General features: G+C 45.0%; 12 protein-coding genes across 12 annotated transcripts; 8 read left to right on the top strand and 4 right to left on the bottom strand.

Annotated features, from left to right (window-relative positions):
* Nucleotides 1–37: 37 nt before the first annotated feature.
* Nucleotides 38–2,936, bottom strand: TOT_020000938 (5'-3' exonuclease; the record flags this gene model as incomplete). Its single annotated transcript, XM_009692690.1, has 3 exons — nucleotides 38–1,057; nucleotides 1,371–1,499; nucleotides 1,611–2,936. The coding sequence occupies 3 exons, from the start codon at nucleotides 2,934–2,936 to the stop codon at nucleotides 38–40; spliced, it is 2,475 nt and encodes an 824-aa protein (XP_009690985.1).
* A 113-nt stretch (nucleotides 2,937–3,049) lies between these two features.
* Nucleotides 3,050–3,602, bottom strand: TOT_020000939 (Ran binding protein; the record flags this gene model as incomplete). Its single annotated transcript, XM_009692691.1, has 5 exons — nucleotides 3,050–3,181; nucleotides 3,239–3,311; nucleotides 3,342–3,396; nucleotides 3,433–3,497; nucleotides 3,562–3,602. The coding sequence occupies 5 exons, from the start codon at nucleotides 3,600–3,602 to the stop codon at nucleotides 3,050–3,052; spliced, it is 366 nt and encodes a 121-aa protein (XP_009690986.1).
* A 1,110-nt stretch (nucleotides 3,603–4,712) lies between these two features.
* TOT_020000940 (conserved hypothetical protein) lies at nucleotides 4,713–10,202 on the top strand (the record flags this gene model as incomplete). The annotated part of the gene is given in 8 exon segments (XM_009692692.1): nucleotides 4,713–5,224; nucleotides 5,241–5,316; nucleotides 5,341–5,868; nucleotides 6,020–6,239; nucleotides 6,721–6,846; nucleotides 6,942–7,767; nucleotides 7,891–10,002; nucleotides 10,118–10,202. 8 exon segments carry the CDS (start codon nucleotides 4,713–4,715, stop codon nucleotides 10,200–10,202), a joined length of 4,485 nt encoding a protein of 1,494 aa, XP_009690987.1.
* A 26-nt stretch (nucleotides 10,203–10,228) lies between these two features.
* TOT_020000941 (26S protease subunit) lies at nucleotides 10,229–12,291 on the bottom strand (the record flags this gene model as incomplete). The annotated part of the gene is made up of 3 exons (XM_009692693.1): nucleotides 10,229–10,877; nucleotides 10,938–12,229; nucleotides 12,268–12,291. The coding sequence occupies 3 exons, from the start codon at nucleotides 12,289–12,291 to the stop codon at nucleotides 10,229–10,231; spliced, it is 1,965 nt and encodes a 654-aa protein (XP_009690988.1).
* A 790-nt stretch (nucleotides 12,292–13,081) lies between these two features.
* Nucleotides 13,082–14,176, top strand: TOT_020000942 (formate/nitrate transporter; the record flags this gene model as incomplete). Its single annotated transcript, XM_009692694.1, has 2 exons — nucleotides 13,082–13,972; nucleotides 14,075–14,176. The coding sequence occupies 2 exons, from the start codon at nucleotides 13,082–13,084 to the stop codon at nucleotides 14,174–14,176; spliced, it is 993 nt and encodes a 330-aa protein (XP_009690989.1).
* Nucleotides 14,177–14,732: 556 nt separating this feature from the next.
* TOT_020000943 (uncharacterized protein) lies at nucleotides 14,733–20,495 on the top strand (the record flags this gene model as incomplete). Its single annotated transcript, XM_009692695.1, has 2 exons — nucleotides 14,733–20,059; nucleotides 20,432–20,495. The coding sequence occupies 2 exons, from the start codon at nucleotides 14,733–14,735 to the stop codon at nucleotides 20,493–20,495; spliced, it is 5,391 nt and encodes a 1,796-aa protein (XP_009690990.1).
* Nucleotides 20,496–20,620: 125 nt separating this feature from the next.
* Nucleotides 20,621–21,726, top strand: TOT_020000944 (uncharacterized protein; the record flags this gene model as incomplete). The annotated part of the gene is made up of 3 exons (XM_009692696.1): nucleotides 20,621–20,872; nucleotides 20,903–21,246; nucleotides 21,543–21,726. The coding sequence occupies 3 exons, from the start codon at nucleotides 20,621–20,623 to the stop codon at nucleotides 21,724–21,726; spliced, it is 780 nt and encodes a 259-aa protein (XP_009690991.1).
* A 32-nt stretch (nucleotides 21,727–21,758) lies between these two features.
* TOT_020000945 (conserved hypothetical protein) lies at nucleotides 21,759–22,152 on the top strand (the record flags this gene model as incomplete). Its single annotated transcript, XM_009692697.1, is given in 3 exon segments — nucleotides 21,759–21,949; nucleotides 21,955–22,027; nucleotides 22,033–22,152. Coding segments are annotated over 3 exon segments (384 nt in total).
* Nucleotides 22,153–22,227: 75 nt separating this feature from the next.
* Nucleotides 22,228–22,565, bottom strand: TOT_020000946 (hypothetical protein; the record flags this gene model as incomplete). The annotated part of the gene is made up of 2 exons (XM_009692698.1): nucleotides 22,228–22,301; nucleotides 22,472–22,565. The coding sequence occupies 2 exons, from the start codon at nucleotides 22,563–22,565 to the stop codon at nucleotides 22,228–22,230; spliced, it is 168 nt and encodes a 55-aa protein (XP_009690993.1).
* Nucleotides 22,566–23,204: 639 nt separating this feature from the next.
* Nucleotides 23,205–23,870, top strand: TOT_020000947 (conserved hypothetical protein; the record flags this gene model as incomplete). Its single annotated transcript, XM_009692699.1, has 1 exon — nucleotides 23,205–23,870. The coding sequence occupies one exon, from the start codon at nucleotides 23,205–23,207 to the stop codon at nucleotides 23,868–23,870; it is 666 nt and encodes a 221-aa protein (XP_009690994.1).
* Nucleotides 23,871–23,961: 91 nt separating this feature from the next.
* Nucleotides 23,962–26,742, top strand: TOT_020000948 (uncharacterized protein; the record flags this gene model as incomplete). Its single annotated transcript, XM_009692700.1, has 3 exons — nucleotides 23,962–24,608; nucleotides 24,786–25,620; nucleotides 25,894–26,742. The coding sequence occupies 3 exons, from the start codon at nucleotides 23,962–23,964 to the stop codon at nucleotides 26,740–26,742; spliced, it is 2,331 nt and encodes a 776-aa protein (XP_009690995.1).
* A 270-nt stretch (nucleotides 26,743–27,012) lies between these two features.
* On the top strand, nucleotides 27,013–27,618 carry TOT_020000949 (uncharacterized protein; the record flags this gene model as incomplete). Its single annotated transcript, XM_009692701.1, has 1 exon — nucleotides 27,013–27,618. One exon carries the CDS (start codon nucleotides 27,013–27,015, stop codon nucleotides 27,616–27,618), a length of 606 nt encoding a protein of 201 aa, XP_009690996.1.
* Nucleotides 27,619–27,622: the final 4 nt, after the last annotated feature.

Raw genomic sequence — 27,622 nt, forward strand, 5'->3', positions numbered from 1 at the left:
AATGTACATAGTATTTAGTTCGAGTGTCAGCATTATTTTATAGTTGAAGGTTCTTAAAGTAGGGGTTGGTAGGGGACTCGGCGAAGCGAGACTCGAGTCCACGGCCGCGCAGCTCCTGACACTCCCTGTTTAGAAGAGCGAAAGTGACGTGGGCCTTCAAGTACTTGACGAGCATCCCGGAGGAAAAGGGGCGCATGTAGCAGATGAGCCAGCGCCGGTAGTACTGCTGAGTGAAGAGCCTGAGGAGCCGGCCGGAAGAGCGGAACTGACTGAGGGTGTCACTTGAGCTTATTCTGCGGAGAGCAACCTCCCTGGCAAACTGAACCAAGTCGAGCTTTCTCTCCTCCCAAAGGCCGAGAGCCTCAGCCCTGGCCCTGAAGAAGTCGAAGTAGAGGTTGTCGAGGGTGTCCCAGGAGATGCCGTGGGAGAAGCTCAGGGTCGTGAGCCTCTTTAACCTAAGCCTCTTGGCCTCGTCGACACCCTCAGAGTCCCGGAACAAAGCGGCGCGCTCGGCGTGCAGAAGTCTGTTCCTCTCAAAGATGTTAGACTCAAAGACGGAGTCGTGGGAGCCGTCGAGGTCGGACGGGTCGCCGGAAAAGATGTTGTGAAAAGTGACCAGAGGCACAAATTCCTCCACAACGATGAATTTGACAAGGTCCTCGGGGATGACGACGCCCTCGACCTTGTGCACTTTCTTCAAGGTTGGATCAGCATCGTCAGAGCACTCGGCGCCAGTCCTGGGTGCACTGGCAATAAATCTGGCGAAAATGCGACTGGTGTGAGAGTTATGAAGAAAGCTGGTCAAAAACCTCGTACGAGAGAAAGGAGTAAAATCAGTAAAAGTTCCTGGATAAGAAGCTTGTCCGCTTGAGTGTGCGTGACCAGTAAAGAATTTGGGGTCGTCTTTGCAGTCAATGCGGCCAGAATCAGCAAAGTTGAACCCACCAGCCTTAGTATAAATAGAATCACTCAGCCGATACGTGAAAAGAAGTTCAGGTTTTACTCCTCTTGGCCGGCTTAGGATACGGTAAGAGCACATCGAACAGGTTACGAAGGCCTAAGAACATTCAGTTAAAATTGGAGTTAAAAAGAGCAAATAGAAAACTAATACATATTTACGCACATGTATATGGATATATATATATATGCACTTATCTTTATACACGTTCACACACAGGTACATGCACATACTTGTAAACACACATAGACACGCGTGGACACACGTTAAAGCACATACACACATATGCGGATGTAAATACACAAAATGTAACTACCGAGATGACTCGAGATTCTATCAACAACAGTGTGCAGAATTACCTTTCTTTTCTTCCTGCTCCTTTACACTATCAGCTTCTAAAGATCGCTATAACCTTTGCAAACGTACCGCAATTCATGTTTTCACTAGTGGCCGTGGTCAACTCATCGTCCTCATCGTCGAACAACACTCTCTTATTACTTCCAAGCTTCAATTCCAGTTTAACATCCTCCTCAGCGGGCATCTGAAAGTTGTTGGACCCATAAGTCCCCTTGTAATCCTTTTTTTCAGGCGCTTCACTCTCCTCAGATTTTACAACCTGTACACTTTCATCTTCTTCGGCTACTTCTGTCACTTCCTTCGATTTTGAGACGCTCTGATCGTCTACGTTGCTACTTTCCTCTTCATTATTATCATTATCAAACGACAATTTTAAAAAGTCGTCGTCTTCATCTTCTTCATTTCCAACTCTCTCGTCTGGCTGATTGTATTTATCGTCAGCGACATTTGCGTCTTCCTCATCTTTCTTACTAAACGCACGTGCGCTCGAGCTCACACTAGCTCTGGAGCCGAACTCAGTCTTTGACTTCTTAAGCGAAGAACTGCCCTTGGAGGCTCTCGGACGCTTACCACTGTCCTTCAGCTGCGTCTTGGCCGGCTGCGCCGTCAAGAACGACAACAACGACGTCTGAACCTTTTTGCCTCTAAATTTCAACAGCTTTTCCACAAACTTGTCGACTCGCTCCTTCGCAAAGTTATTTTCATTCACCAGGAAGTCAGTCAGGGCCTCTGGGTCCAGCGTGCCCATCTTGACGCTGGCCTGGTCAAAGTCGTTGACTTTGGGGGCCATAAAGTACTCCTTCGCCTCCCTGAAGTCGTCGTAGTTCCCGCCCTTCGTGCTGACTATCTCCTCGAGACTCGCGTGCCTCTTAACGAGCGTGTACGCGGTCTTCGGTCCCACTCCCTCCAGCGTGTCGCAGTAGTCGCAGCCGCAGAGTATGCAGAAGTCCACGAACTGCTCAAAGGTGAGGTCGAGCCCTTTCAAGGCCTTCTGCAGGTCGACCTTGACTATCTTCTTGTTGCTGCTCGCCGTCACGTTCCTGAGGAGGTAGCCTCCCCCGAAGGCCAGGGTGTCGGTGTCCTCGGAGGCGACGAATCTGCACAGGCTGTTGCGCACCAAGTACGCGCACTGCGCCTCGGCTTCCTCCGGCGCCTCGATCACCGGCACGCCCATGAGGCGCAGGAGCTTTTTCGCCGAGTCGTTCATCTCCTTGGTCACCTTCACCGTGCGGCCCATCAGCTTCTTTATGCTCTCCTTGTCGCCCTCGGCGATGGCTTGCTTCAGGCTAGTGCTGGCCTCCTCCCTCCTCTGGCGTCTCTTTTCCAGCGTCTTCAGCTTAAGCTCTGGAGGCTTCGAGTCGAACACGAAGACCGGCTTTATTCCGCACTCCAGGAGCTTTGAGCAGCGACTCATCATGCCGTAGAGGTGGCTCGTCGACTCGCCGCTTGCGTTAACCAGGGAGCTGAAGTAGCTCGAGTCCCTGATAGCGATGGTGAACTGGTACAGTGCTGTGCTTGCGTCCACGGCGATACTTTCTCCGGATAAGCTTTCCAGTGACATCTCTGTCATGCTCCCCGGCACCTTCTCGTTCAAGAACGGAATCAATCCCTTAATTCCCATCTTTGCAGCTTTTTTAGTGTTAACACTTCCTCTAGATTAATTATACACTCGCAATCAACGATTTATGCTATTAGTATATCGATAAACAAAACGTGTATGCAATTTAGTTATTATCAAGTGGCCTTTGTCCCCTTCTTCTTCTTCCTGCCGAATTCATCGTACTCTTCGTCGTCAGAATGGTGTTCTTTTCTGTCTCTAGGATCATCCAAATCAAAGTAACCACCTCCTCTACCCAATCTATCCTCCTATCAACCAGTTATTAAGTTATAATCTCAAATAAAGACAAATGTGTAAAAGCTTACGGGTTCCTGAGTCGATTTTACAGTGTTACAGATGTTACAGTGAGTTCTTCGGGCCCAGTTTAAGTTGCCACACCTTAACATCTATTAAACACAAAACACTTACTTATTGCAGGTCCAATCCCCTTGTTTCTGGGTGCCAGGTGCTTTAGAAGGCTGTTCTAAAATTTAAGTTGTTTGGGGCACACTTTACGTACCTCGTGGCCTAAGTGTTCCACAGATATTACACTTGGTGCGTTTCGAAAAGTTTATGTTTCCACACCTACAAATATTCCAGTGAAAATGATCAAATACGACGGTAAGTATATAACATTCATAAAACTAACGAGCTATCGGGACATATCCAATCACCTTCCTTTCTTTCCATAAATCAGAAGAAAAAAGGAAGATGACGAAATAAACAAACTAGTATAATTTGAAAATGATAAAGTTTTGGATATAAATTACGAGTAAAATCAAGGTTTTGAATACTTGAACTAAAATTAAGTGATTACAATAGTAATTGTGTTGTTACAAATCTATTATATATTTTATTAATTACACCGAATTATAAAATATAACAAATTCTTAATTATGAATTATGGCATAACACAACTATAGTGTGCAAAGAATAATGAAATATAATAGAAAAATCAAAAATTTAAAATTCTTTAAATTCAACAAAATAAATAAGAAGCAATCTGAAAATATAAATAAACAGAAGGCTGCTACCAACAAAATAAATAAACACAAAAACAAAAGATACAAAAAATATAACAGAATTAGTAGTTAAAATAAGTAAAAATTATAGTATAAGTACATGGAATGTTAACAATACAATTAGTAAATGTAGAATTGATATGTGTAAAGTAAGTTTATACAATTTTATATAAATATGTGTGACCTTCCATTATAAAGTGTGTGCGTGTCTTTTAGTGTAAACATTATTGTAATAATTAAATGGATTGTAAATTTAGATCACGAATTTAAACATAATATGTAAAAAGTTAATGGATATGTGGTTTTTGATGTGCAGCTGGAGTTAGGAAGGCCTAGTCATTATAATGGGTGGTTTTATTATTGTGTTTGGTTGACCACACTAACACTCAAACATCAGAACAAGTATATTTTATATCAAACAAGTGACTCGTGATGAAAGACCTGATTGCTCGTATACATAAGTCACCAATAAGGCCGTTATTTTGAATATATTTTGTGGTGCATGCGCGTCTCATACTCTGCTGAGTGTCATCCAGACCTCATTGTCGCAAGTATATGACATATATTGTGGGAATTTACCTGTCCTCTTCAGATTACATACTGTCATATTACTAATATTGTCAGATTAACCTTTGTTGTCTTATTAGATTATATTGTAATAGTTGATTGTAGATCTAACTACTATTATTTGTATTTGTATTAGGATTCTGAGTTTGTATATTTAATTTTTGAGTTTTTCGCAGCTTTGTTATAAATTAATAAACACATATAAATAAAAATGGTTGTAGTACACCCACCTTCAACTGTCAACGAGGGATCACTTAGGACTGTTACCCCCGATTTTGATATTGATCATTTAATTAAAGATTATAATGATGTAAAATCAACAGTTTGTCAAGCTTGTATGGACGGTTGCCAGTCAATGCTTAGAAAAGTCAGGAAATGTGATGACACTGATAAATGTGGTTTGATTAGAAATCATATCATCGTTCCGGCAACTAAACATTCGTGCTCCTCTTTAAGTGAGACTTGCAATGACAACCTGGATCTTACTCTAAAGACACTGTATGAGGCTGGAGCACTATCTGAAGATGCTGAATTGGTAAAGGAAGTGGATAAAAAAATTGAAGAGTTGACCAAACTGAAGCGCACAGTTCAAGGAGTTATAGCCAGCTCACACATTGTGCCTGTAAGCGGATCTAAAACAGGAATTGCCGCTTCTGCGCCTTCCAGCAAAGTTAAAACATCAGCAAAACAAGACGCTGACTTTGAAAAGGAAGAAGCAACAGTGTAAAATAATGCGGAGCGCAATGATCGAGCACCTCAGCAACGCCGTTAAAACTCTCACTCTATCTAACGAACCTAAGATTGATTTCCAAATGGTAAAGAGCAGTTTTAAGCGTTAGGCTAGAGTTGCACATCCTGATAAGAACGATGGATCAGATGTCGGCTTCGAATCCATTCTGGACGCATACAGGACCCTGGATTACTACTTCAATGTAATATTAGCAGGTAAAAATTCCCACGAGTGCTTCAGTCAATTCATTAACGGTTCATCACCCCCTGAAGTTCCTGATTCTGACGAAAGCACTGATAAACGTCCAGACTACGCTTTAATTTCAGACAGTAAAGGCGACATTACTCAACAGGAGTCGGTTCATGTTTTCGCAAATAAACACAGACACAATGAGAGTCATTGTAAACACAAAAAAGGTGCACCAGACACTAGAAATCAATGCAATCTCCACGACTCGGATATCCAAACTCCCAGGTTCTACTCGAACATATCCAGGGACGACTGCGAAGTCTATGGAAACATGGTCTGCATCCAGTGCCGCTGCGGTCAAATTGTAATTGTACCACCAGAGGCTGAGGCACTCGGAATCAGCACTTTCGATTGTGACGTCTGTTCGTGTTCATACGGTATAACAGAAGTCAATTAGTACCATCTCCACTGTCACATACCGTCTATAATATCATAAAATCTATGAGTCTGTATTACGCGCCTTATCTCATTATTGTATATTTTGTGTGTCCACATGCGTTTAAGTGGTATACCATATTTAGGAGTCTCCATAAAATTAGAAAAAATTTCTGTTAACAGCTGAAAAAATGACCTTGTACAATATATGTTATAGTACACACACACCTAGGTGCCAGAGGACAATGATAGTACATAAGGTGATCAACGAGTGCCCCTGCCTAGACGCGAGAAGAGTAAAAATAGTCAATTTAGTGCCGGAGGAAAGAGTATGCCACTGTTTCTGTCCCACAGGAGAATACGTAGTATTCAGAAGACCAAACTGTACAACAAACATTTATATTTAATTAAAAAATAGAAAGATTAAACCTTCCTATAATTTAAATACAAATACATATTCACATTTAAGTAGTTGATCTGTAATATGTGAGGCAAAAATATACACAAAAATACATAATGATCCTGAAGATCACACAAACATATATGAAATTTCAGGGTTTTAACAGTAGAACAAGTTAATTAATTTTTTAATTAGACACACAGTAATCATTTTATATAGAGTTCATTTAAAAATAGTACATATCGTTGAAACTAATTAGTTTCAATTTAAAGAGTTAATGTGTAGTCTAAAAAGTAAATAATTAATCGGAAAATTAATTCTGAAGCAAGTAGAAATAAAATGTAAACAAGAAACGTTTAAGAATTCGTTAAATTTTAAATTGAAGTGTACAAGTGGTTAATACGCAAAAATACTTTGGTAATTTTATAAGCATATTCTTGTGTAAGTCTCGGAAATAATATAAAGTTGGATCTTTAAAACTAAAAGCACTAGCGGCTACACTTAAACATGCATTAACATATCTTAAAAATCGGTCTTATAACATGAATAATACACAATTTCAAGAGTTATATCAACTGGAAACAAACCCAGGTACTGAAATAATGATAAATAGTCATATGTGTAAGTAAATAGTTTAGTTACAACGCACGGAGCGATTGGGTAAGCAAGAATTTATAATTTCGTAGCCGAAATGGTGGTGAGGAGCGACAAGCACGCATACCAGCCGGAGACAGTGTCATTTGGACCAGTGTGGCCAGGATCGAAGTTCGCAAACGCACTGGACGTAGTAAACTACTACAAGCCAAACGTGAAGAGTCAACTGTACCTGCCAGAAAACAGCTTCCTGACGAGCCAAGGAAGGCCGAAAGGGCACATGGGAGGAGAGTCGACATTCAGAGGAAGCACAGTGAACAATAATAAGCAGGGAAACACGCAGACGAATAACTACTCACTAGATCACACACCAGCAGAAGGAGACGGGGACGACTCAGATAGAGATACAGTGGTGCCAGAAGGAAGAGGAAAGGGGCTATTCGAAGTGCCGTTCGACGTGTACTCAATGCCGAGACTGATAGCGCCATTTAAGGGGTTCTCGAAAATTGTTACGCCGAGAGCAGTGAGGCTGATGACCTTCACAGAGAACGAAGAGGGGAAGCTGACGTGCAAGCTGGATAAAAACTCGCTGAGAATACTGCAGAAGCAGGTGGGAGACCTGAACGTGGTGACGGTGAGTTTCGTGGGAGACCCAAAGTCAGGAAAAAGCTTCCTGGCGAGTCTGCTGGTGGGAAAGGACAACGTGAGCTTCAACATGTCGGAGTCGTACATAGACCCGAACAACATGATGACGACGGGATCAGTGTGGGCGTACGTGGCGCTGTACCAGGAAAAAAACGCGTACGTATTCCTGGACTTCGAAGGACTGGAACACTCGGAAAAAAACAGAGAAAAGATGCTGTTGTTCGCATTCGCAGCGTCAAACCTGGTGTTCTGCAACGTCAAGTACTCGCTGATGTCAGGAATACACTCCTCAGTGAACGCAATGATGCAGCTGACGAAGAAGGAGACGGAAAACGCAGTACTGGGGGAGGAGGAGCAGGGAGACGAGGAGGAAAAGGAGTTCATGGAGATGTTTAGAAGCAGAGGGACGCGACTGCTGACGCGCTCCTACGAAACGAAGAATTTTAGCGACCTCGCGAGGAAAGCGGAGGACCTCGAGGGCGACGCGGAGAGGAGAGAGCTGTGGAAGGCGCCAATAGTGCAATTCGTGTTCAGAGACTGCTCAGGCTTCGTGAAGTGCATCGACGATCGCATATTCACGCCGGAGACGCTGGTGGAGCAGGGACTCTTCGTTAACTACCTGGACCTGTTTGACACGGGCGAGAAGGACCCGAACCACAAGAATGAGATGCTGGACGCATTCGAAGTCTTCACAAACAGAAAGTACCTCTCGCTGCCGCACCCAATACTGTCGACTCACCCCTACAGAGACAACGAGTACACGGAGAGCGAGGGGCTGAACCTGACGGAGTTCTTCGTGAAGCTGCTCTCGTCGGACAAGAGCGACTTCAGGAAGCTGGCGCACTTCGGTTACGACGACTTCACACTCAACGCGAACCTGAGCGCAATCTTCTACGAAAAGCTGGACCAGCTGAAGTCGCTGGTGTACCACGACACGCTTAACTACGCGATGGCGCACACGCAGCTCAACGGGCGAATGCTGGGCGAGTACCTGAAGAGGCTGGCGCAGATTTTCAACGCGAGGAACGCATTCAAAGTGGACGACCTGAACGAAGTGCTGGCCTCAGTGTTCCTGGGAGAAAACAGCAACGTGATGAAGGAGAGCCTGCTGCAGTTCCTGAGGCACGTGAGAGCGAAGGTGGCGCCGAAGCTGCCAGTGGACGCGAAGACGCTGCTGAACCTGGTAATCTCAGCAAAGTTCGCGAGTCTGAACAACTTCGAGACGAACGCGTTCGGGACGCCCGATGAGTACCGAGGGCAGCTGAATGAGTTGTCGGAGACACTGGAGGACCTGATAAGGAAGCTGGAGAACAAGAACAAGGCGCTGATGACAGTGCAAATAGCTAACTACGTGGAGAGAAGAGAAGCAGCAATCGTGGCAACGATAATGAACAGCCACTACACAGTCAACGACCTGAACGACGACCTCTCGAAGCTGAAGAAGGCACTGAACGCGCGCTTCACGGACGCGGAGCTGGTGACGAAGGTGCTCGCAAGAACGTCACAGAACCTCGTTAGAATATTCAACGACACGCACCCGGAGACGTTCGTGCACAACCTGAGCTACTCGAAGTACTCGAGCATCGAGGAGACCTTCCAAAGCCTGAACTCGGAAATCAACTCGATCAAGTCGAACCTGAAAGTGGCGCCGAAGCTGACCGGTAAGTTCCCATCCTCAGTGGACGCGTACCAAATGGTCTCAAGCGAGCAGTCAGAAAAGAAAGAAAAGGAACAAAGCGATAAGTTTGATACAGTATTAGAAGATAATAATTTAGCTAAAAACGAAGAGTTGGAGGACAGCGACAGTGAGTTTGCACAAATTCAAAAGGTAGTAAGCGCGTCACCAGGTGAACAGCAAACGACCCCCCGAAGACTAGAATTGAGCGCTCAGAGCTCAGAAACTGAGGAAGATAGCGACTCGACCGAGATGGACTCCGATGAGGAGGAGGAGGAGGAAGAGAGCTCAGAGTACGAATCGGAAGAAGAAACCGAGACCCAGGAAACAGGCAGGAATGACCAGTATGAGTCGGAGGACGAGGACGACGACGATTCAGAATTCGACGAGGGCACCATAAAGCACGTGGACGACGCGGAGTCGTTCAACAAGGAGGAAAATTTGGTTGAGGAGGAGAGCTGGCCGACATCAGAATCGCCCACAAGCCCGGAGGAGGAAGGCAACGCGGACACCTCAGAGGCAGTCTACGACGCAACGCCGGTGCACAGCTCTAAGAGAGACGAAGTGGTGGAGATCCTGGAGGACGACTTCCTGCAGGAAGACATCGAGGAAACCCATAAGCCGGCAAGTCCGACCGGGGCCACCCTTAAGCCGCTATCGCCGCAACAGTCACCGTCTAATAAACCGCTATCGCCGCAACAGTCACCGTCTAATAAACCGCTATCGCCGCAACAGTCACCGACAAATAGGCAAGGGCAAGAGGGTGCGAGTGGCGTGAAGCAAGAAAAAAAGCCAACGGAAAAGCACACACTGCTGAAAAAAATATTTGAAAAGTCGGCGGAAAAATTTTTAGATTCTAAAAACTAGAAAAGAATCTAGTGATATTAAAAGCCGACGCTAGCAAAAGAATTTTGTAAAATATTAATATGTTATTTACCAGCATATTAGCATAATAGTACATTCTATGGGCACAGGGGCCAGAATATTAAATATTACGAAGTGGCAAAATAAAGATAGAGGCAGGCATGTATAGTAATACAATAAAGCAGCGTCGCACGACTAGACAGAGCCGTGTTTGGCACTCCACTCGATGAAAAAGTCAACACTTTCGTCAGTGGAGGGCCGGGTGCACTGAAGAGCGCGCTCAATGTCCTTCATCTCGACGCCGCGAAAGTCCTTGAAACTCTGAATGTTCTCAATGCCGCCGAAGAGAGCAACAGTGTCGTCGTAGGAGTACTCGGCAGCCTTGTAGCAGAGAGTGAGAAGGTCGCAGCCAGTCCACCCCTCAGTGGCGGAGGCGACCCTCTCAAGGTCGGCCTGAGAAAGGCAGCAGCTGGTGCTCGAGCGCTTGTTCAGAATGTCGACGATGAACTTGACGCGAGTCGCGTGGTCGGGCGGAGGAATGAGGATCCTCTTGGTGAACCTGCGGAGAGCGGCGGAGTCGAGCATGTGAGGGCGGTTGGTCGCGCCGACGACGATGACGACCCTCTCCTCGCCAGTGTCCCTGTCGCGCGAAAGACTGCCGGAGTTAATGCCGTCCATCATCTGAAGAAGCTGATTCTTCATCCTGACGCTGGAGTCGTCCTCGTTGGCCTTCCTCTTCCCAAGAATGGCGTCGACCTCGTCAATGAAAATGAGCGAGGGAGAGTCGGCGAGGGCGACCTTGAAGAGAGTCTTGGTGATTGACTCGGACTCACCGTAAAACTTGCTCGTGATGGAGCTAGGAGAAATCTCGAAGAAGGTGGCGTTGGAGACGTTGGCGATCCACTTGGCGATCGTGGTCTTGCCGGTACCGGGCGGGCCGAAGAGGAGAATGCCCTTGGGGGCCTTGAAGAGGCCTATGTGCAGACTCGGCATGAGGATGGGATTGACGATCTTGTCAATTATCACCTTCTTCACGTCGTCAAGGCCCACAATATCGTCCCTGGTTATCTTCTGGCACTCGGAGACCTTCATGTCGAGCACCATGTTGATGATCTCGGGCGTCACGTCGCCGGTGACCAGAGGGAGGTACTTCGGGTCGAGGTTGGGGACGTCGCTTCGCGCGTTGCCCTTCTGGTAGGGCCTGTAGTTGCCGTAGTCGCCCAGGTTGTACCTCGGAATGCCGCCGGTGTTGCTCGGGAGGCCCACGTGAGGCTTTGCACCCAAAAACCCGTAGCTCGGCACACTGGGCCTCGTGGTGTCGAGGTCGGGGATGGGCTTCGCGTTGCCCTCTTCGATGCGCGTGTTGAGGTACTCGAGTCCTGACCTAAACGAGGGCTTCTTTTCCTCGACCACGTAGCTGCTCCAATTTCGGGACTTGGCCCCGGGCCTTTCAGCAGCCTTATCAGGGCCCCTTTCAACGGCCCTTTCGGCAGCTTTGTCTATTGTTCTTTCAACAGCACGTTCTACTCTGGGTTTCTCAGGCCTCTCAAACTTCTGAGTCGGTACTGCTTTCTCGGGTCTGTCAAGTTTTTGTGTTTCTGCTGTTTTTTCAGGCTGAATCTTGGCAACAGCCTTGAAAGGCCCAAGGAAAGTCTTCTTCTGATTGGGATACAGACTCTTTACTTCCTTAGGCTCGGGCTGGGTAACACTTTCCTTGGTGGAAGACCTGCTCAAATGTGTACCAGATCCAAATTTTTTATGTTTTTTAAATTTGCGATTAAATGATCTCAATCTTGGGTACCTGAACTCTTTTCTAGCCCTAATCAAAAACCTCCTGGCCGGATTTGAGAGGGGAATGTTAGAAATAGCCGAGTCTCCATCACTAAAATTCTCAATGTAGAGCTTCCTTTTCGTGGAGCGTCTGCTCTTCTTGTCCACTTGTAGCCTTGAGTTGTCGTATATACTAACGTACGGCTTCAATTTCAGCTTTGAATCCATCGAGTTTATCAGTTTATCATAGTCAGGGTCCAAATCATCCTTGAAATCATCGAAAATGTCCCTGTTAAAGCCATAGAGCAGGTTAACGATGTCACTGTACGGGCCCTTATGTTCTTTAATCAAGTGTTCGTTTAACATTTCGGTCCCCTTCAATACACATTCCCCAGGAAGCTCTCCATCATGAGCCAATTTAAGAATCTAAACAGTAATAATGTTAATATATAACAAAATTGTACCTTTAAGTGCAAATCGTTAAACATGATCACGAATATATGATACAATAAAAAGTAGAAAGAAAAAATTGAAAAAATAGGTGCTATAAATAGTTATACAACATATCAATACAAAAAAATTGAAAAAGTTAATTAAATAAATATTAATAAGCGTAATGTGTAAGACGTTGTGAGGCTAACAGAATCATTCAAATACATTCATACACAAATAAACCAATAGAATAAACAGTAAGCAAATCACACATATGTAATTTATTTGCGGTTATATTTTGTTAAGTAACCGTAGTCTCACTATAAAGGCATACAACATCCCATCATCAAAAGAATTCAACAGTACTCTTGTTTGACCTTTATTTTCTTTAGTAACAGCGGCTTTGGAAGAGGCAATATTACTACTTTAATACCATATCATCTTCTACAACATAAACCTCGTACATAAGACTTGCACGGGGATAAGTGATATCGCACACTACCAGGGAATAAAATAGGGCTAAGATTTTCCTACCAAAATTCACATCTGAGCCTGAGCCTGTACCAAACAGCTTAAATCAACCTTGAAACGACACTTAGAGCTGATTATCTCTGATATCAGCCCTGCTCCTACAAAAAGTTCCAACTCAGTGGATCGATCTGTGACGCGTCTCCACATATCCACTTTATACCATATTTTCTTCATTTTTTATACCACATTTACTTGTCCAAAAACGTAAAATTAAAAAAATAAAATAAACTCAAAATCTGATCAGACATATCATTTACCAAAGTTAAATACAAAACGGGGCTAATCACTAGACGTCGATCATACACATCATACAATATGTCGGACTACTACCGGCAAATATCATCGGCAAAAGATACCTATGAACGTATCGCGATGGAAGCCGGGAATAAGGCGAACGGAAGCACAGTGACCCTGTTGATCAAGGCAATCCTAGGAGGATGGATGGTGGGCCTAGGAGGATACGCAGCCTCAGTTATCGCCTCACTGTACTACGTACCCAATACGAGTAACGCAACGGCGAAGACAGCATTCGCTATCGTTTTCCCAGTGGCGCTCATGAGCATCCTCTTCACGGGCTCAGACCTCTACACGGGCAACACAATGTGCTTCACATTCGCACTGTTCAACAAGAAAATCAACGCACTCACGTACGTGCTGAAGCTGATGGTGTCAATAGCAGGAAACTTCGTGGGAACAAGTCTGGCAGCGCTGGTGCTGACAGGAGGAACGGGACACTTCATGAAGGACACGGGAGCAGGAGCAGAGTACATGGTCTCACTCGCAAGAGCGAAGACCAGCCTGCCCTTCTGGAGAGTGATGCTCTCAGCAGTGGGCTGCAACTCGCTGGTGTGCCTGGCAGTGTGGATGTTCTACTGCTCGTACGACTCCGGGGGCGCATGCCTGAACATCCTGGGGCACATCGGAGCATTCGCAGTAGCAGGACTGGAACACATCATAGCAAACTTCTACATCCTGAACGCAGCGCTGCTGTCAAGATCAGGAATAACCTTCGTGGACGTGTACGTGCACAACTTCATACCGACCTGGCTGGGAAACACGATCGCAGGAGTCTTCGTCCTGGGAGTACCAATGTCACTCCTCTACAATCAGCCCTCCAAGGAAGGAACGCTCGAATACTCAAGAAGCCTGAGGTCGATGCAAAGAACGACCAGCGCAGACATTGTGATTAACACCACGGGAACATACGTGTAAAGATTTATTGTAAGCCGCCCCCCTTAAAATAAAGATAGAGATTACAATCATAAATGTTTTTAATTACCACTATCACGAGTCTACAAATGCGCAAAGAGCCACGAGAGATTAGGAGTAGAAAGGGTAAGCAAATGTTATCTCCGACTAAAGACGTCGGAACACGAAGATTTATTGTCACCAGTACTAGGTGGAAGCTAAAATCACACACAAATGTTGAGGGGATGGAGGACACACTGCATCCCCAATGAGCCGCCTGTAGTTTGTCGAAAGTTGACGGAAGCCCTACACATCAAAAATTATTAACCACCTGAACTCGTAACAGGCTATGTGTAAGACGCAGAGATGCTGTGAATCAATGTGATAAAAAAACATGATACATGATATGTACGTCTGAGAAGGAAGCCGTATCCAAAAACCAGTTACATTTAAATCTCAAAAATAGATAAAAATAGAACAAATATATGTATTAGATCAAATTAGATAAAATTAAAAACACGAAAAGAGAAGTCAAATAATAAAAGTAATGGATGATCTGGTGGGAGTATGAGGTGACGAGGAGAGAAAAAATCAGTATTGGAAGAATAAAATTTGTAATATTACCGTTATTTACTCGCATATGCTTATATTCACAGTAATCACACAAATTGAGCATTATATCGTGTCTTCCAAAGGCCTTCTCACATGAGAATATCGCAGATGCGAAATCGTAGATGAATTTGAAAATAAAAACCCTAAAGTAGTAGAAGTAATCAAAATGGGTAAAAAAAACGCAAAAACAGAAGAAAAAAAGGTGAGAGCGGCAGATTTCTCGAACTTTCAGACTTCTGATTCGAGACCGACAGGGTTGCATCAGATTTTCGCATCATTCAACAGCACATCGCGCACAGAAACGAATCAGTCAAGTAAATCAGAGTCGTCCACAACGACGAGAGGAAGTAGAAGCCAAGAAGAGGGGATTTCGGACACGTCGGAGTCACAAGCGGACATCCTGGCACTGCTGAACAAGCTGACGAAGAAAGATAGCGTGACGAAGCTGAAGGCGCTGGAAATGTTCAACGAACTGGCGGAAGTGACGCCCGAGAGCGTGCTGGAGGAGTACATAGTTGACATAATACACCTCTTCAAGAAGTCAGCAGTGGTCGAGCCAGTTAAAAAAATAAGAATGGAGTTCGGAAACCTGCTCTGCAAAGTGTCGAGTAAGCTGAAAAGGAAGCTGCAGCAGTACCTGGAGTCATTTATAACGCACTGGTGGGTGGCAATGCACGACGAAAGCAGAGAAATCGCGGAAGTGTACGTGGAGGCGTTCAGGAACCTGTTCACAACAACAATGTCGAAAGAAGAATTTGAACTAAAGAGACTTAAAATACTCAACTTCTACTTCACGCAGATGGCAGAAGACTACATTAAGTTCGTTAACAAGGACCTGGACAGCTACGGAAAGGACTGGCTGGACACGTTCGGAAAGTCGAGTCAGAGCAGCGCAAGCATAGCAGACATGCACAACAGACTCTTCTGCTCAGTCCTGCACTCGCTGATGAACCTGTTCGTGTACGCAAGAGTGCACAGAGAGGAGGTGTCCTTTGACCTGGATCGTCTGGCACAAGAGCACTTCGTAACGCGAGTGACGAGCATATCGAAGATGTCATTCAAGAAGAGACTGTCGTGCGTGCTGATGCTGGTGGAGATGGTGAAGGTGTTGCCGAAGGAGAGCCAAGGATTGCTGGAGCAGCTCATCGAGCACGCAGTGGAGAGCCTGAAGGCGGAGACGGAGCCGGCGCTGATATACCACAACGTGAGGCTGATATGCGCGTGCACGCGAGAAAACAGCAGTGCACTGAGGAAGTACCTGCCGAACTACCACGACCTGGTGGTGTCGCTGCTCAAAAACTTCAACGGCGAGTACGGGAACAAGGTGGACCTGTACACGCTCTTCCCGTCTCTGTACATGTACATAGACCCTGAGTACTTTGAGCAGTACAAGAAGAGCTTCGAGGACATGCTGAGCTTCCTGGCAGACCTTATGACGAAGGAGGTGCTGTCGCTGCGAAGGAACGCCTACGCATTCGACCTGGTCTCGTTCAGGACGCTGGGCACGAGAATGCTCTGCTGCTTCTACAAGCTGCTGCTGCTCTCGAAGAAGAAGTCGCCGGGGCTCATCACGCTGCCGCTGGAGAAGCTGGCGCCGGTGAAGGAAAACTCGCGAGACTTCCTGTGGAACTACCCGGCAGTGATGACGGAGTACGTGACAGAGTCGAGTCTGCTGGGGGACGCAACCTTCGAGGCTACGATGGAGAGGCTGCTCTCGTACGCAGAGGAGAGCACGGTGCTGGTGGCCTCGATCCTGGACAGCCTGCTGGCGAAGCACGCGCCTGAGGTGACCAGAGCGTGTCCGGGTCTGGAGAAGGCCTACGAGGAGCTGATGAAGAAGGTGACGCAGAAGCTGCCGCACTGCCTGGAGCAGCACCTGAGCCACCAGGCGGACCTGACGCTGGACATAGAGCAGCTTGTGCAGCTGCTGAAGAAGAACTCGCTGACGCTGCCGCACAGCATACCGCTGCTGCTCTTCAACTCCCACCCGCAGTCGGACTTCATGGACGACTACAAGCTGCTCCTGCAAGTCTACAAGAGCCTGAAAGGGTCACCCCTGGGGGACTGGAGGGAAGCGGAGGAGCTGGACGGGCGGCTGCTTCTCTTCTACGCAGCAGTGGAGATGGAGCACGACGAAAAGGTGGCCGAGCAGGTGCTGACAAGGCAGTTCGACCTGGAGGACACGTGCACGAGCTTCCTGGTCAACGAGTTCCTGAACGGCTGCACGGGCCCGAGGTACTCAAATGAACTTGTCGGCTTCGCAGAAAGGCACATAAGCCTGGACCTATTCCACAAACTGCTGGGCCAGGTGGACCACAGGCAGCTGACGAGGGAAAACAGGCGAGCCTACGAGACGATGCTGATCACGTACCAGCTGTACGAGAACAAGCACGTGGAGTTCGAAGGGGAATACGACAAAACGCTGGCTGAGAGCGTCCTGACGTCATACCTGTGGCTCTTCCTGAGAACAAGACACTGCGACTACGTGAGGTTCACGAAGTACGTACTGGAGGAGTTCGCAAGCACCAGGAAGGCAGGCGTTGGCTGCGCCAGCAACGGTAGCGTTAACGCCCGTATCAGCACTTCGGACAGAGTCAACGCCGCACACACAAACAGCACCTTGGAAAACAGAAAAGACACGAGCACCGTTAACGGAGACAGTTTGATGAGCGAAGAGCGTTTGGCGAGACTGGATTCGTTGCCGACAACGGCCCACACGGAGTTTGAGAGCACGGCGAAGGACCTGGGATCGCTGCTGGGATCGCTGTTCGAGGCGGACTTTGTGGTGGAGGTGCTTAACAGAACAATAAGGCTGATTAAATCAGTGAAGCCGAAAACTCTCCACAAAAGATGCTATTACCTGGTGGTGAACGTGTACATGAAGTCGGAGGAAACAAAGGGAAACGGCAGCAGCATTGACGCAGATAGATTTCTGGACATGTTCGTGAAGGCACTGGTGGGATCAGGACTCGAGCACTGCGCGACAGCGCACGCAGATTTCATAACGATCACGACGAAGTACAGGCTGGACGACACGGAGGTGTCGAGAAGGTTCCTGGAAAACATGGTGAGCCATTTCATGGAAGAGAGATACAAAACAGTGAAAAAGCTGGAGAACAGCGTGAAAATATTCAAGTACTTCTACAAGGCAGTGCGAATGAGCCTGCCTAAGACAGCAGAGCTGGTCTCGTTCGTTAAAACATGGTTTGACAGGAATTTGGCGTCGCCACACTTCCTGGCGGCAATTTACGAAGCGGAAGACGCGTCGGAGGACATAGTGAGGCTGGAAATAAACATATTTAAGCTGCTGATGTCCAACATTCAGAACAAATCGGAAACGAGCGAACCGGAGAGGTGTGACTGTTACACATTTTTAAACAGTATGACGCTATCCACACAACTGATAGCAAATTATAATGCAGCAAGAAGTACACAAAAAATAGAAGGCGAGAAGTTAGCGAAATTGTTTACCAAAGGGGCAAAAGGAGGAGAAAATCAAGATCCCTCACCCCATAAAGGCCAGAGAGAAGATAAGTCAGATCAAACAGCCGAAGAGGAAAGTTCAACAAAGGCAGAAAAGGAGGAACTAAGAAGAACAGTAGCAAACACACTCAAACTATTCTTCAGAATCAAATTAGACTCGAAATTAGAGAGTTCATGGGCGTACCTGTCAATATATAGGTTCATATCACTGTTCCCGGAAGAAATCACCGCAGAAATTAAAAATGATAGCAATACTCTTAATTCTCAGTGCCTTAAACATCTGTATAGTAGCCTCGGTGTTCACGGTGTTTCGACGAAGCTCTTCACTGCTGTTATCAAGTACACACTAGAACAGGGGCTAGGGTCGACCCTTAGACTGGGCACTGAGCTGGAGCTGGAGCGAGCATTTGAGCACCAGAGCGGAGAAGAGAGCGAGGTGACGCGGAACCTGGAAAGCCTGGCGGTAAGAAACGAGAAGGAAGCAGCTACAGTAGCATACTGGCTTCCACTGTGCATTAAGTATGGCCAGGGGTGCCAGGACCTGGACGACGGAGAGTCAGTGGCAGAGTTCTCTGATGCAGTGTGTTCGCTGCTGCAGCACATACACCAGATGCAGCCGCCCTCGCACTACGTGAACAGGTACGTGGCGCAGCTGTGGGAGTGCAGACCCCTATACCCGAAGATCTCGGAGTCGGGAGTCTTCTGCAACTTCCCGAACAGAGAGTACGTGGTCATGATAAGCAGCTTCCCGAAGGGCGACTTCTTCGAAGACCTGAGCGGATGTAAAGTGGACGCATACAGGCTGCTGTACACATTCAACAACTACTCGAACAGAGATGAGGACGCGAAGGAAGAAGAGGCAGAAGAAAAGGGAGACAGTGAGTCAAAGGAAGGAGATTCCGAGTTTGAGTCGCCAGGGGAGTCCGAGGAGGAGAAGGCAGGATTGTCAGAAGAAGAGGCCTCGGAAGTCGAGGAGGGGAGCCCGGGGAGCTCAGTGAACATGGAGGACGTGAGGAACGGATACGACCTCATGAAGCTCTACTTCTCGCTTATCATAGGGCCGTACCTGACGAGGAGAATCATGACCACGCACGAAAACCTGGAGACGAGCAACCTGCAGGAGATAGAAAGGTGCCTGATGGCGTGGCTGACGGTCTTCAACATGCACGCGAAGTACAAGGCGCTGGGAAATCTGAACTGCGCAAACGCACTGGTTAAGCTGCTGACGGAAAAGCCGCACGACCTGGGAGAGTACATCAACGAGGCATTCCAGGAAAACCTGGGAGAGGCGCTGCAGGAGACGGGAGAGTACGAGGACATGTCGCACGTATACGCAGCAGAGTTCGGACTGGGAGACCTGTACGCAGAGGAGTACTTTGAAAGAGAATACTGCAGAAACAGCCCGCTAGACATATTCCTGCGACTGCTGATACAGTGCCTGGAGAAAATGCTGATCAAGGACGAGGAGTTCTGCGAAACGGTTAAGATGCTCTACTACAAGGCAGCTAAAATATTCCCGACGCAGGTCTCGGAAATGTGGAACAACTGCAAAAACTCGTACGTTAAGAAAAACATTAAGAAGTTCACGAAGCACGAAGTGACGCAGAAGCTGATCAAGCACGAACTGGAGTCGCTGAAGAACATGACGAACGACCTCACAGTGTACCACGACGTGACGAAGAAGGAGGTGACGGCGAAGCTCTTCGTGAAAAACGAGATCAACGCTAAAATCACAATCAAGGTGCCCTCGGCGTTCCCGCTGGAGCCTCTGACATTCATGTCAAACGACAGCAAGAAGAACCACAAGTGGGTCATGTACTCGCACTCGGAGGCGAACAGGAGCGGAATAGCGCAGGGGCTGCTGCTGTGGTACAACAACGTGGTGAAGTACTACCAGGGGATCGACGAGTGCCCGATCTGCTACTCGATAGTCCACGCGCAGTTCCAGTCGATCCCGACGAAGGCGTGCAAGGTCTGCAAGTACAAGTTCCACAAGGAGTGCCTCTTCAAGTAAGAATGCCAACTAGTAGTTGTGTATCTAAGTAGTTATGTATGAGAGTTGCTATGTATGGAAGTAGTTGTTGATACCAGTAGGTACACTGACAACTACAACCGGTTACAGATATGTATGGAAGTAGATATTGATTCAAGTGGTTATGTATGGAAGTATTTATGTATTGAAGTAGCAAGAAATACAGCAATAGATGCGACGACGTAGAATTATAGATACAAGTAGCTAGGTAGTCTAAAAATTGATATAAAAAACAATAAAGATCTGTAAATATGATAAAAAAAAAGTATAAAAAAATAAAATGGATGTAAAAATAAAATAATACATGTATAAGTCAAAATAAAATAAAAGTGATCTGATGAATTAATTAGGTGGTTCAGAAACGCAGCAAAAGCAAAGTGCCCATTGTGTCAATCGCAAGTGTCGTTTTTATGAATATAATATACACATCAAAATAAAAATGACCATAATATAATAAAAAATCAATATACATAACAAGTAAACAAACCCAACCAAAAAATAGATCGGAAAGAAGCATGGGGGCAAGCCAGTATAAACAAATGGATACCTTCGCAAGATTTTGCTCAAGAGGCTCAGCCTTTAAATTCGATACCATCTTTAACACGGCGCCAATCACAGAAGCGCAAAAATACCACATGACCAAGGTCTACAACACGCTGGCATACACAGGACTGGTCACGTTCCTAACAGTGGCAATCAATGGACCTTGGAGGCACATCAACCCACTCGTAGCGTCACTGCTGCTGATACTGTCACTCGTGTACATCGCGTTCACGAAATACAACAAAGACGTAAGCATACACGTGAAAAACGACCTTTAGGAGCTTAACCTGAAGAGGATGGCAGCACTCACAGTATTCCCAATGACCATAGGAATCATACACAAAAACTTCATAGCGCAAGTGGTGGCGTTGAAGCCAGGTAAGGAGGTTAAAAGAAAAAGATGTGCAGAGCTGGTGAACACGGCGCTGATGGCGACAGTGGGAATCTTCACGTCATTCTCGCTGGCGGCGCTGTACATGAGCAGTCGCCTGACAATGTACGTCACGTCGACGCTGGCCTCAATAGCGGTGTACGTGGCCCTGGCAAGCTTCGCGAACATGTTCGTGGCCTCGGAGATGGCGCACGGAGTGATCCTGTCGTTGGGAGTGGTGATCTTCATAGGGTAAGAGTTAACCCAGAATTATCCTATCATGGAAATAAAAGTAGATACTAAACACATATAGTTAGATACTTGTATGAATAGTTAGATACTTGTATGAATAGTTAGATACTAAACACATAGTTAGATACTTGTATGAATAGTTAGATATTAAACGTATAGTTAGATACTTGTATGAATAGTTAGTAAATTAAGAACACATTGATGCCGATTAGCACCTATGCCAAGGGCTATTTGTGCATTAATGCCGACCAGATATGAGTAAATAACGAATAAAAAATTAACAAATAAAATTACAGGTACATTGTTATTGATACACAGAGAATACTGGAGGACTTCAGCGACGGAGACGAAGATTACATGATGCACGCAATCCTGCTCTACTACGACCTGTTTGAACTATTCTTCAGAATATTGATCATGCTGAAGAACAAGGAGGACAGAAAGGAGAGAGAACAAAAAAATAAGCACAAGGACAAGTAGACTAAAGAAGACTGAGAATACAGTGTGAAGAAATGTCCACAAACTGGTCAGAAGAGGAAAAGGAAGGCAAGTTAATGGAAAACCGGAGAAGAGCAGACCTGGGAATAAACCTGCCGCAAAGAAAGTGGACTCCACAAAACTCAGAAGCACACATCTTAGGAACGCCAAGGGATATGAGAGCGAAGGGACGCAAGCAAATATCAGAAGAAGGACCTAAAGAAAGGTGAGGAGCAGGAAGATACCTAAGTCGACGTCCCACCCGGAAGGAACATCCAGAGAAATTATAGGCATGCCAGTCTTAGTTAGATACTAAAGAGCCTCAGGAAGGGTAAAACGAACCTCAATGAGACCAAGGAAGGGTTCGCGAGCAGGAGCACGGAAGCTGATCCCAAATATCGCATCTACTACAACACAGTGGTCCCTTAACTCTGTAACATACGGCTCAATATAAATACACACGTCAGCACACACGAGTGTGCGTTAGATACATGGGTATATACCTTAGAAATACATGATTATTATAGGTACAAATGTGCTAGATGTATACGTTTGTGTTTGCAACATACATATTATGGCTACGCGTATGTACTATAGCTGTGTAAGTATTATAGCTGTATGTACTATAAATATGTATGTTAGCTCCATAAGTACGTTTGCAACGTGTATGTTAAGATGTGCCAAAATAAACCCGTGTAAAAATTGATATATATCTGAGAGTATTGTAAAGTTGAACAATGGAGATTACCTGGATCTAAATCGCAGATATTGTCGATGGTCTTAACGGAATAGCTGCTGAGTAGAACAAAGAGTCTCTGAAAAGAAATGAAAGGCATTGACATAAAAATAACACACATGGTACAAATCGCCAGATTTACGCTTAGGATAGAAAAGGGAAACATTATAGCCGAATTCAGAAAGATGGCGAGCGACAACGAGACCGTCGGCGCCATTGTTGCCAGGACCACAGCAAACAAGAACATTTTTGGAAGAACGAGGAAGCTTAGAAAGAAGGATCTCGTTGATTGCGATAGAAGCAGAAAGGCCAGCGAGTTCAACGAGCTGAGTTAAAGAATAACCAACTTCATCGCCCATAAGAAAGTTGTCAAGCTCAAGAGCAGTCTCCTGAGAAATGCCCTAAAAATAAAAAATTTATCAAAAAGGAACAAACAGTTATAACAAGTGAATTACTATCAGGAACCATGATAGAAAGTCAACAAATAAAAAGAAGAGTGAATTTAAAAAATAGAAAACAGATCCACTAGAAAAATAAAATTTCTATAGTAGAATTTTAAAATTAAACACAATATATAAGCATAAAAAATAAATTAAAATAAAAATAAAATAAAATAATAAGAATGTGTTTATAAAATAATAGGGAATCAAATACTGGGGAACCAGAAACATAACTTAGAATAAAAAAATCAAATAGAGCAACCATATAGATGAAATGGCTGCAAAGAGATTGAAAAACGGAGGAAATGAGAATAAATATAACACAAAATACAATAATAGGACTATTTAGAACAATACAAGTTTGTGATCAAATACCGCTGAGGAAGGCAGCAAAATCGAAGGCAAAACCTAAGGTAAAGCAGCAAGAAGTAGTGGGAGTAACACGCTATTATCCATACATACCGCCAAATCTAGTAGTAGATACAGTGAACACGCTGAAAGATAGAGAAAGCCTATCAGAAATATTGGATTTGATATATAGTCCACTCTCGCCTCTGGATACAGAAGAAGATAGGAAGCTGTACCAGAAAACATACGAAGCGTACAGAATATATAAGAATAAGCTGAAGGAAAAGCTGAGAGAAAGAGAGCTGTACATCCAGAGTCAGATGCACGAAGCAATAGAAAACCTGCCGGAGAACCTGTACGACGAAGCAGTAAAGTCGGAATCAGAACCGATCCCAGAAGAACTGACCTTCCAGAAGGCATACAGAGAACAGCTGATCAACGAGCACCTGTCGGACTACGAAATAGAAAAGCTGGACACATTTAGAATGCTCATGTACCTGAGGTACCCACACACAGAAGCAAAAATTAAAAATCCAGGGTTGTTTTGGCTGGAAGAGAAGAAGATGATATCAAGACAGAAGCAAGCATCACTGATATCGAAGAAAAGTAAAACGAAAAATTAAACGAATGTTTATAGTATTTATAGTAGCATATTCATGTAACAGTGTAATACTAAGCAGTAAAAACCTGAATTTTGTAATAAGAGATAGAAAAATGGAAAGAACACAAAGCACAAAGATGGTGTCGAAGAGCGTAAGCGTAGGAATAGAAAGGACGCTCTCGGAGTACATATCGCAAGTAAAACCAAACAGAGTGGAAGGGTACGTGAAGCTACTGCTGGAAGACTTCCACGTCCACGAAATCGACACTGAGGGCAAGGTGCTTAGCCTGGGAAAGTCGTACAAAATAGAGGAAGTGAGAAGAGCAGTGGAGCGGAAGAGGAAGAGGAAGACAGGAGAGAGGTTTTTGAGCGTTTACGAAGAAGATAAGGACAAGCTGGAGTACCCGCAGGAGCTGTTCACGGAAACGGATAAGCTGCGACTGAAAAAGTTGCTGAAGGCGCTGAGCGAGAAGGCGAAGTCGTTTTCAGGTCAGGAGAAGATGCCGGCCACGTTCTTGGTCTGCAGAGACTCGAAGGACGCTAAGGCGACGAGGACGGGCGTGCACAGGTGGATAAGGGCGACGCTGCCCTTCCTGGACTCGAAGACGGTGGAGTTCGGGGCGTCGCAAAGGGCAGGGAAGATGAAGGAGCTCCTTGACTCGCACCTGGACCTCTCGGCACTGCCTCAGGACTACAGCCTGATCCGCGTGGCTCCGACGCCTGCGTGCGTGAAGTACATATCGGGGCGCCTGAGGAACACGTACTCGACATCAGAACACACCAGCACTGACAACAGCAATAACACTAACGATAATTATAACACTAGTACTAACACCAGTAACACTAATAACAGCAGTAACAACAATAACATTAACAACAGTAACAACAATAACACCAACGAAACAAATAACACTAGTAACAACAACACAAATAACAGATTTAACACTAACGAAACAAATAACACCAGTAACAACAATAACAGATTTAACAATGACAATAATCGCAATTATGTTTCTATAAGTGGTTCCAACTACAGCAGTGGTTATGGAGCTAACTTAAGTAACAAAAAGGAAGAACACGTGGGAGCGGCCTCAGAAACTAGTTCACAAATAAAGGAAAATTATAACTCAGATGCAGATTCGGAGAGCAGTGTATCGCTGGAAGAAATAGTGAAGGAGCTGGACGGAACAGACTACGAAAAGTATAACCCGAAGTCCTACGGAAAGTTCCTGCACTTCAACATGCTTAAAATCAACAGAGAGACGTCGGAGGTGGTGCACATGATGTGTAAGTCAGCAAACAGAGGAAGCTTCGACTTCTTCTCAGCAGGAAATAAGGACAAGAGAGGAATAACAGTGCAGAGAATATGCATAAGAAGATGTAACATAGAGAGTATACTGGAAGCAATGACGAGAGGATGGTACAACGACGTGCACCTGAGCGACTTCTGTTACAAAAACACGAAAATAGGACTGGGAGACCTGAAAGGGAACCACTTTAAAATAGTAATCAGAGGAATAGAAGACGCTACGAACATAGATGAGGCAATAGAGACGCTTAAGAGTTACGGGTTCATCAATTACTTCGGATTACAGAGGTTCGGAACGAAGATAGTGGGCACGCACATCATAGGAGCCTCCATAATAGACCAGAGATACGACATGACGCTGCGGCTGATACTGGGCGACATAGAAACGGCAAAGCACTACGCAGTGTTCAACAAGTACTTCGAAAACATGGACGCAGTGAAGCTGTCGCTAAACCCGGAGTACGTGATGAGCCACAGCAGCGCAGCCTTTGAAGCGTACGACGCAGCAAACGCTCCTTGGTACGGCAACGATAACGCATATGCCAGTACGGGCGTCTATCCTAATACGGAAGCTTATGCCAATACTGGTGGTTATGCTACAACGAATACCTATGCTAAAACGGCTGCTTATACTACCACTAACAACTATGCTACCACTGACGGCACATACAACCCAGAAACATACGCTACCACAGATGGTAACTATGAAGAACATGGAGTAAAAGTTGGAGGAGAGGAAATGCCAATGAAGTATAGAAAGGCAACAGACTACTATCTTTTCGACAACGATGCAGAGACAGCACTGAAGTATATACCAATGAGGTTCTACGTGGAAAAAAGCGTACTGAAGGGAATAATGGCAAACATGAGTAACGAAAAGTGCCTGGAAAAGGTGCCGAAAAACATACTGTCAATCTACGTGCACTCAACACAAAGCCTCCTGTTTAACCTGGCAGCAACAGAAAGATTGAACAGATACGGATTGAAAGTAGTACCAGGAGACCTAGTGGTGACAAGCGAAAAAGGAATGAGTGAATCAGGAGAAGAATACGAAGAAGAAAGAACACAGAGAGTTAAAAGAATGACAGTAATAGAAGTAAACAGCGAAGAAGAAGCAGAAAGATACACAATAGAACAAGTAGTACTGCCACTCCCAGGAGATAACATCAAGTACCCAAGTAACATGAAGGACTACTACGAACAAATAGCAGTGGAAAACTATAACATTAAGCTGGAAAATTTTAAAACAAACAAAGAAGTAGAAGGAAAAAAACAAAAATGTATAGTGTCAGTAGGAGGATCATACAGATTCATAATAGTTAAACCGAAGGATGTGAGCTATGAAGTGATAGAAAAACTGGAAGAACCACTGAAGGTGCTAATAAGGCCGGAAATAGAAGGGTACGAAGAAGACATAGAAAAGTACGAATCAGCAAGAAGCATAGAAAGAATACAGAAGCTAGGAGATAAAATAAGAAACAAGGCAGCACTAAAGCTGAAATGCTCATTGCCAAAATCGTCATACATAACAGTAGCACTGAGAGAAATACTGAAAGACGAATCAATAGAAAATAACCACGGATAAAAAAGAAGAAAAGGAATAAAAAGGAAAATGAAAAAAGAAAAATTGTTAATCAGATAGCGATAATGGAATTAGTGAGCTGAGGTGAATCCCACAATTAAAATGTCATGTAAATCTGTAAAAAAACAATAAAAATAAATATAATATAATAAAAAAATATATGTGATAAATATTATGAATAAATAAGTGTAAAATAGTATGTACAATATATCGGAAAAAAATGAAAAAGAAGTATACACATTGAAAAATAAAATAACACAAAAAAAGTAAAAAATGAAAAAACATAAGCTGACGTACGTAGGAGTGTTGTACTGCGGAGAAGAGCCAGTGATACTGGCACAAAGCTTCAACTTCTCAGAACTGCCGTACTTCTCAAGAAGCCAGGCGAAGAATCTGTCAGTGTTTACAGCAAGAGAGATCTCGAAGAGAGTGGACGAAGGATTCACAGGAACAACAATAGAAGAGTACGCAATCTACGCACATAAATGGGAAAACGGAATGTGTATACTGTGTATATGCGACAAGGAGTACCCAAGTAGAACAGCATTCGCACTGATACAGCACTCGTTCTTCATATTTAACGAAAAGTACATCTACGAAGAGCTGGACCTGACGAAAGATAATAACCTGAGCCTGCCAGAATTAAAGGAACTGCTGCTGAAGTACAGAGCGCCTGAGCAAGTGGACATGTACGAAAACGTGTTCGGAAAGGTGCAAAACACGAAAAACATAGTGACGAAGACAGTGAAGGAACTCTTGAACAACGAAGAGAGCCTGGAAGCACTAGTCAACCAAAGTAAAGACCTGTCAGCAAAGACGAAGGACGTATTCGCTAAAAGTAAAAAACTTAAGAGAAGAAGCTGCTGCGCACTCATGTAGGAAA

Source organism: Theileria orientalis, chromosome 2 (genome assembly GCF_000740895.1).
Source record: "Theileria orientalis strain Shintoku DNA, chromosome 2, complete genome".
NCBI lineage: Eukaryota > Apicomplexa > Aconoidasida > Piroplasmida > Theileriidae > Theileria > Theileria orientalis.